The 9198-nt window shown below is 45.7% G+C and overlaps 1 protein-coding gene across 2 annotated transcripts in view; it reads right to left on the bottom strand.

Annotated features, from left to right (window-relative positions):
- Positions 1–9198, bottom strand: part of LOC119410877 (sorbin and SH3 domain-containing protein 1) — a gene marked incomplete at its 5' end in the record, with an annotated part of 29093 nt that overhangs the window by 11859 nt on the left and 8036 nt on the right. For both annotated transcript variants that reach the window (XM_037677802.1, XM_037677812.1), the window contains 3 exon segments: positions 391–437; positions 1328–1498; positions 1633–1697. In XM_037677802.1, the coding sequence (XP_037533730.1) occupies positions 391–437; positions 1328–1498; positions 1633–1697 (283 nt within the window).

Below are 9198 nucleotides of genomic sequence, written 5' to 3'. Positions count from 1 at the left end.
TGAAATGTGCTTGTTTATATACAGAAACAGCCAAAATGTGTTTGTTTACAGAGAGAAACAGCTGAAATGTGTTTGTTTATATACAGAAACAACTGAAATGTGTTTGTTTACAGAGAGAAACAGCTGAAGTGTGTTTGTTTATATACAGAAACAGCTGACATGTGTTTGTTTATATATAGAAACAGCTGACATGTGTTTGTTTATATACAGAAACAGCCAAAATGTGTTTGTTTATATACAGAAACAGCTGAAATGTGTTTGTTTACAGAAAGAAACAGCTGAAATGTGTTTGTTTACAGAGAGAAACAGCTGAAATGTGTTTGTTTATAAACTTTTTCAATCTTCATCAGTTAAAACATTAAATTAATTAATTAAATCGTCTCCACTCACTTCAGGGATTCTGCTCTGAAGTCGAAGCGGGCCATGGCCGGAGTTCTCTGTGAAGACAAAACAAAACGAATATTTTTATACTTCGAGACTAAAATCAGAAGTTCTGCTTTTCTACATTTAGTCCGTTTATCTTTAAGGATTCTGTCGTTTCTGAGTTTCAGGAAAAAAATAAACAAACTGAATAAAACACTTTTTTAGCTGATAGAGTTAATTGAAACTTTAAGGGTTCAGCCATTTTGAAACAAGGTTCTGAACAAATAATATCTTACCTGTAGTAGATAGCTCTTTGAACAAACTTTATTTGGAGAAATCAAACGAAATGTGTTTTTTTAATTCTGGCCGGACTGATGAGCTAAAGGCTAGTCTGAACGCAGCTCAGACTGAAGTGGTGAACTAACGAAACAACAAATATTTATGAACCTTTAAGTCGTGGTTTTTATGTGGAACTCTGAGGTCATTCGTGAGCGCAAACAGCAGCAGCAGCTGGCTGTGGCACTTCTGGTGCAGCTTCTGGGTACTCTGGTTTCCTCCCACAGACCAGAAACATGCACGTTAGGCTGACTGGACACTCTTTATTGTCCATACGTGTGGGAGAGATTGTCTCATTGTCTCCATGTGTCCCTCTAATGGACTGGAGACCTGTTCAGGTGTCCCTCTAATGGACTGGAGACATGTCAGGTGTCCCTGTGATGGACTGGAGACGTGCCGTGTTTTACAAAACGGACAACAAAGTAAAAACTTTATTAATTCCAACGTCAATCGTTGCGACAGCTCGAGTGTGAAGACGTCTGTGATCCACTTTAGTCTTCGCTGCGTTCGGACGAGTCAAATTAAACTTTATTTCTCCAAACTGAGGTCGTTCAACGAGCCATCTACAACAGGTAAGATATTATCGACCACAGTTTTCCTCATCCACCCGTTGTTTCGGCTGTTTTACCTCGACGCCTGACTTCCTTCTCTCCGTGTTGTCGGTGATGTTCAGCAGGTCTCCGAAGCGCTCGTTGGTGATGAACTGGTGATGCGTCGGGACGACGCTCGTGTGTCGCCTCGACGCCGTGTCGGCCTCTTCCTGTTCCCGCTTCAGGCGCCGCTGCTCCTCCAAGATTTTCTGTCAGGAAACCAGAAAAAACTCTGTTCCCTCCAGATATGAACAGCCCTCGTCGGTTTATCGGTTGAATACAGTCTGTGCTTTTCCTAACGTTCTTTATTAAAGTGTATTCAGGTAATTTTTTATGTAATGACCTCTTTGTCTCCATGACGCCTCCTCAGAACTTCATCCTGACTTTCCTCGTGAGCCGGGGAGGAGTCTGACAGAAACAGAGACGTTATCACCATGCAAGCTAATTAAAAATGGAGTAAATACAAAATGCATGTTGTCACTGCTGTCCAATCATAAACAAATAAAAAAACTACAAATACAACGTCCTGATGCATGCTCAATAATCCAGGTAGATTAATCTAACCAGGTGGAGTCAGGTCCTCTGGACGGATTCTTCTTTACTTAAACGTTTCTTCTTTTATCCAAAGGACTTCATCAGTCTGAGGAGCTGCAACAAACTCAGTCTAATAAATATCACCTTCTCAGAGTGGATCAACCAGCTTGTTGTTGACATCCAGAACCAGCTGCTCACATGCTGAAGGACCATCAGCCTAACGATGGATCGTTAGTGCCATGGTGGCCACTTGTTATTCACAGAGGGCTGAGTGATGCTAATCACAGCATTGTAAGAGGGGGACAGTTGGACATGGAGGCTCCGCCCCTGTTTAATGATGGACGTTTTTTTTCCACAAAGATGGCTTCATCACCAACGTTCCACTCTATCAAGGATGTGCAGAGAGGAATGATGGTTTGAGAGAGGAGTAAAGGAGGCCCTCTTTGTGAAAATAAGCCATCCATCATTAAACGGGGCGGAGCCTCCATGTCCAACTGTCCCCTCTTACAATGCTGTTATTGCTAGTATCACTCTGTGAATAGCAAGTGGCCATCAGGGCACTAACGATCAGTTGTTAGGCTGATGGTCCTCCATCATGAACAGCTAGTTCTGGATGTCAACAACAAACTGGTAGATCCACTATGAGAAGGTGCTATTTATTAGACTGAGTTTGTTGCAGCTCCTCAGACTGAAGAAGTCATCTGGATAAAAGACGAAACGTTTCAATAAAGAAGAATCATCCAGAGGACCTGACAACTTTCATAGATATAAATACAATCATGCATGCTTAAAATGAACATCATAACTTTAAACACAACCAAGACAAAACACAATTTAAAAAAAAGCTGAATTCAAACCTGCATGCACAGAGGAATGGAAAATATGTCCAAACATGAGTTCATGTTCAAAAGAAAGGATTGAAAACATCCAATCCACTGGTTGGAAAAACAAAATAAAGAACAAAATAAGAACTCAACGTGACACCATGGAAGTCCTAACCAATCAGCACTCAGGGTCAGTTACGTCATCACTTTCCCTTTGTAGCTCCTGAACTTCCTCTTGGTTTGAGAACTAAAGCTGAAGCAAAACAAACTGACTGGAGAAATGCTTGAGCACAGATATCCAGCATGAAGTCTGTTTCATATTTCAGGTGAGATCAGAGGATTGTGTTTGTTCGTGTGGGACAGGTATTTTAGAGTAACGGTAGTTTCTCACCGGGCTGCGACTGTTGGAGTCAGAACAGAACAACCAGCTCATGTTCCTTCTTTTCTAACATCCTTCTACCAATATTTGATTTATTCAACCTTTATTCATACAGGTAGTCTCATGGAGTCACGAGAACTCAGTTTCAAGAGAGACCTGTTTGGGGGCAGATAATGATTTAAGTGCCTTGCTCAAGGGCCCAGAGTGGGGCAAATGAGGGTGGAGGCAGGTGTGGGTGTTTCACCTTTTCCACCCACATTTGATGTTGACGGTACTGGGAGTTGAACCAGCGACTTTCCAATCACAGGCCCATCTTCTCTAACCTCTGTACTACCACTCCCCAATATACCTACTGTCCCTCTTCTGGACATGTCCAAACCACTGTCCCTCCTCTGGACATGTCCAAACCACTGTCCCTCCTCTGGACATGTCCAAACCACTTTCCCTCCTCTGGACATGTCCAAACCACCTCAGTGTGTCCTCTCTAACTTTATCTCCCAGTTGTTCAACCTGTGCTGAACCTCTGATGATCTCATTCCTGATCTTCTCCATCCTTGTCTCTCCTAAGGAGAACCTCAACATCTTCATTTCTGCCACTTCCAGTTCTGTCCCCTGTCTTTTTGTCCATGTCTCTGTCTCCAGACCATACAACATAGCTGGTCTCACAACTGTCTTGTAAACTTTTCCTTTGACCTTTGCTGACACCCTTTTGTCACAAATCACTCCTTAAACTTTTCTCCATCACTCCATCCTGCCTGGACTCTCTTCTTCACCTCTTTACCACACTCCCCATTTTCCTGGTCAGTGGACCCCAAGTCCTTGAAGTCCTGCACCTTTGTGACCTCTGCTCCTTGTAGCCTCACTGTTCCACCTCCTCTCTCTCATTCACACACATGGACTCTGTCTTACTACAGCTGACTTTCATTCCTCTTCTTTCAAGTGCATACCTCCACCTCTCCAAGTTCTCTTCCACCTGTTCCCTGTTCTCACCACAGATCACAATGTCATCTGCAAACATCATCGTCCATGAGGATTCCTGCCTGACCTCATCTGTTAGTCGGTTCATCACCAGAGCAAACAAGAAGGGGCTCAGAGCTGATCCTTGAGGCACTCCCACCTCCACCTTGAAGCTGTCACTCCTACAGCACATCTCACCACTGTCCTGCTGTCCTCATACATGTCCTGCTGTCATCATACATGTCCTGAACCAGTCTAACAAACTTTTCTGTCACTCCAGATTTCCTCATGTAACATCACACCTCCTCCCTCAGCACTCTGCCAGATGCTTTTTCTAAATCCACAAAGACACAATGGAGTTCTTTCTGACCCTCTCTGTACTTCTCCGTCAACAACCTCAAAACAAAGATGGCATCTGTGGTGCTCTTTCTTTGCATGAAATCATACTGCTGCTCACAGTCACCTCTCATCTAAGTCTTGTTTCCACAACTCTCTCCCAGATCTTCATCGTGTGACTCATCAACTTAATTCCCCTGTAGTTGCTACAACTCTGAACATCACCCTTGTTCTTAAAAATGGCCACCAGCACACTTCTTCTCCATTCCTCGTTCTTCCAGTCCTTACTGTTTTTTTTTTTTAAACCTGTAAAAACAAAAATTACTTCAGAGGACCACTAGAGGGATCCTTCATACCACCAGTGGAACTTGAGAACCTTTGAGAACCATGGATTTAGAGGACAGCATCTCAGCAGACCAGTAAATCTGATTTTCACGCAACACTAGACCTTTGTGATGCAGACAAGCACATTTGGACCAGTCTGTCAGTAATTATTTATCATCAGTGTTGATTCTTTTTAAACTTCCACATTCAGGCTCTAGTCTTGGATGATTTCCATCCCGTGCAGGAGTCTCAATACAGCTCAGGTGCTCATACAACGAGTCCGAGACACCCATAAAGACAGATGCTCATAAATGAGGCGTCAGGACTGTGAGCCTCTTTAACTTAAGAGAAAACTGGGAACCTCCACAAACGTTCTGAGGCCTTTCAAAAACTACGTTGCAAATATTCGCCTACAAGTCTCCAACAACTGCAACCCTGTGAGACACTGTTTGTGTCTTTAATGGTACTGCCTCCACGTTACTTGTAAAGATGTAACAATATAAATCTCCTGTACCGATGTGTGTGTTTATGTCACCAGAAGTTTCTGAACCTCCTGTTTCAATGAGTGTTTGGGGACTGTAATCATTCAGGGTGAAATGGAAGGGCACCAAACAGCACAACAAGAACTTAAACACACCACACAGACTAGAAATGGAAGGTGCTGGTGTTGCTTGTGGAGAAAAAGGTGGAGACTGGGTCGAGACAGGTGAAAGACCACAGAGGGGAGAGGGTGACAGAGGTGAAGGGATGGAGATAGGAACCTCTGTGGTGAGCTGCCAGCGGGTTCCCGTTGGCGTCCAAGCCGCCCTGGTGGTCAGTGGTGACACCTTCCTCGTTACTCAGCTTCTCCAGGACCTCCAGGGAGGAGAGGCGCTGGGGGACGACTGGTCTGAGCTCTGGGGACAAGCTGCAGGGCTGTGGGGGGCCTCTGGTCACCCTGGTGGCTAACAGTGTCCTTCGTGTTTGGGACTGCAGGTTCTTCCGTAACCTGAAGGGAGCCGGACCCATGAGGAAGAGGTTCCCGGGGGGCATGGTCTTCTTCTCTGATGGAGGTGGCTTCTCCTGCTGCCTCTCATGCCGGAGGATGGTGGTAAACCGGGTGTAGGAAGCTGGGCAGGAGCCTTTACATTTGTTTGGTTTGAGGAGGTGCTGATGGTTCAAGTGGTGCAGGAGGTGGTGGTGGTGGTGGGGAAGGACGTGTGGCGAAGTGTTTGGTTTATTTTGGTGGATGAACTCGGGGGAATTCATGCTGAAGATCTGCTCCACTTCAGCCTCAGTGGTACAGGCGGACTCAGTACTCGCCTCCTCCACAGTCTCATGGTTAAGGACCGGCACCTCCTCCATGGAGCCTTTGTGTTCTGCCCCCACCGGGGAGCAGACGACAGCCTGTGTGTTGTCGGCAACCAGCAGAGACTCGGCGGACACGGCGGACGCCATGTAGGGACGGGCTGGACTGGGACTGTGCAGCGCGGGCAGAGAGGAAGAACGGTTTGGAGCCGAGACCGACCTCTGAATGATCGTCTCAAATTCACTGACCCGTGACGGCACGTTGTCTCGTGGAACGTGACCACCACCGTCCGCCTCCGCCCTGTCGCCCTCCGCCCTCGTCCTCTCAAACAGAGAGGCCAGGCTGCGGACGCTGCCGTGGGGGCTGCAGCCCACCGAGCTGGGCCGCTGGATGTGATGCATGGTCCGGTACAGGCTGGAAAACTCTACAGCGCTCCTCCTGACTGCAGGAGACTCATCCCTGAGACCTCCAGCACCGTCGCTGCCGCACACAGACGGTGGCCCGTCGCTCCTGTCCCCTGGTCCATCACAGTCCAGGTCGCAGGTGTAGAGATCCTCGCAGCTGTGGGCCTTCGGGTGTCTGACGGCTCCTTCCTGACTCCTGCCAGCGGGCGGCAGCAGCCGGGGCTTGAACTTTGAGGGCAGAATCTGAGGTATGCAGGCTTTGGCAGCAGATAAAGGCTTCTTACTTTTACACTGGTCACCTATCGAATTACCGCCAAGAACCGTTCGACAATTTACAGAAGAGCAGGGTGAAATAATACAGCCATTCCCACCTTTATAATCCACTGGCAAGCATGCAGGACAACAGAATAAACAACGAATTAGAACTTTACACACAAACACGTCAAACAGTTAGTTATGCACGTCTCCGAGATAAAAACATGTTCATCTAAAGGTGATGAAAAGAGCTCGACTTGATGAGCTGGGCATCAAGCTGTACCAGCATGGTGCTGCGGTGAAGGACGATGCTTAGTAAGGAATGAAAGTAGAGAAACGTGCTCGGGTTGGACCATCACTGCCAACACAAAGACGAGCACGAGCTGCAGCGAAGGGTTCGAGGTTGTTCTGAAGGAGATCGTTGTTTATTTTAAAATGACGAACTTCCTGACAATTTAAAACAAAGAGATTATAACTCTGATTCTGAGCGATCACTGCACCCGGCGCCTGATTCTACTGAACAGAGTAAAGGCCGAGAGGTCCCTGAAGGAATGCTTGTCGCCCGCAACTTTCCAGGCCAGAGTTTGGGACGACTCTCAGCTACTACCACTCCAAGTTTTAGCTCAGTTTCTGTGAAACTGACCGAGTTGTGTTCGTTAAGGTCGGCTGGCTGTGGCAGCCATTTTTATTATTATAATTTCTAACAGACAAATAAAAAAAGACACGTACAGAAACAACAACAATCGCCTTTTTATTTTTAGATGGAGCGGAGGCAGTCTGGAGAAAGTGGGCCTGTGATCAGAAGATCACTGGTTCAACTCCCGATACTGACAACATCAAAAAGTGGGTGGGATAGGTGAGGCACCTGCCTCCACCCTCAATTTGCTCCACTCTGGGCCCTTGAGCAAGGCCCTTAACCCCCACCCTCTGCTCCCCCGGGCGCCCTAGATAGCAGCTCTCTGCTCCACACAGAGGGCTGTGGTAGCTCGGTGTCTGTGGTTGCGTCAGGAAGAACAAGTCTTCGTGCGACTTAGTTCACTGTGGCGACCCCTGAAGAAGGAGCAGCCGAAAGAAGAAGAAAAAAAAAAAAAAAGCTTTTGATTCAGTGAATCATCAGAGGCTTCTAAAATAATTTAATACATTTTTTTCTCATTTATTCCATTTATGACCTTTAAAATAGAGTTTCTCAAACTTTACAGGATGAAATCAACCTTTTTTAAAAACGGAGTTCCACAAGGATCTATTTTAAGAACAACACTTTTCTGTCTGTTCATTAATGATTAAGTTACAAGGTTTAAAGGTCTTCCACGCCAAATGTATGCAAGTCACGTTTATCACCCCACAAAGAGCGGGTGATAATGTAAAACCCTGTGTCCACATCTGTCTGTTAGAAAAATATCTGTAGAACCACCGGCAACTTGAATCTTGCAAAAAATACTGACTGGATGTGCATCTACAACTGATTCAAGATTAAACTTAATACAATATGGCCACCATAGCAAGTCAAAACAAAACTGGCTAAAGCTTCAATTTTACTCACAGTTAGCTAAAATTTCGTGTCGAGGTAGCTGAGAGTCATCCCCAACACCTATTCTGAGCACTAACAGCTTTGCTTGAACTTTTGCCATTAACTATCTGGAGAACACGCTGTCTGTTAGTAAAATATCTCATGAACTACTGAATGGATTTTAATGAAGCTTTCAGGAAATAATTATTAGATGTACCTTAATAACAATTCAACTTTTGGAGTCAATCCAATAAAAATGGCCGCCACAGCTAACTTAACCCAGAAACACACAAAAAAAACCCCGCAATAATTTAGTCAGTTTTAGGATATTGAGCTAAACTTCGGTGTGGTAGTAGCTGAGACTGGCCTGCAGTTTATAATCCGAGGGCGAACAAATGGGACATAACTGCAGCGTTTGTCCTCGTGTTTTCACCTTTCACACGGATCCTAACGACTTCCTGCCGGCTGCAGGAGCAGCGGCCTCCCTGCACCGTACGTTCATACGCCTGTCAGGCGAGACGCTCCTGGCAGCGGGACGCCGGTGACGGCACCACAGATGTGCTGAGGGAGGAGGAGACTTTCCCATGCCGTGAGGTTTCTCTGTGGAATGTGTGACGGCTCGTTGAGCCAGGAAAACACTCGGAGGAGATTTATTTATGACATTCGGCGAGTAAACAGTCAGCACCTGACTCCGTGAAACGCCCGAAGGAGGCTCAGTTTATACGAAACAAAGGTCTGATTTAGAGCGAGACACATGACGGAGCGTTTCTCTCGGCTGCTGCTGCTCTCCTGCTTTTATTGTTCTGCAGGTTTTACAATCCAGCTGCTCCTGCACACTTTCTGCTTTTAGCTGTTCATGTATCAAAACGTTCGGCTCATTCTGTGATTGTTTTTATTTACATTTACGCTTTTCAAAATATGTAACTTTATTTACAAAACATTCCCCAGAGCAAACCATGGAGACGTTTTTCTTTTTAACATCTGTTTTTAACATCTTGTGCTGATTTTACTGCATTTCAATGTCTTTTTGCTACTTTTAGTCTTCGGCTCGTGATTTGCTACTTTTAGTCTTCGGCTCGTGATTTGCTACTTTTAGTCTTC

The sequence above is a fragment of the Nematolebias whitei genome, chromosome 1 (genome assembly GCF_014905685.2).
Source record: "Nematolebias whitei isolate Nwh7 chromosome 1, NemWhi1, whole genome shotgun sequence".
Classification (NCBI taxonomy): Eukaryota; Metazoa; Chordata; class Actinopteri; order Cyprinodontiformes; family Rivulidae; genus Nematolebias; species Nematolebias whitei.
This window is presented reverse-complemented; position numbering and strand designations above follow the sequence as displayed.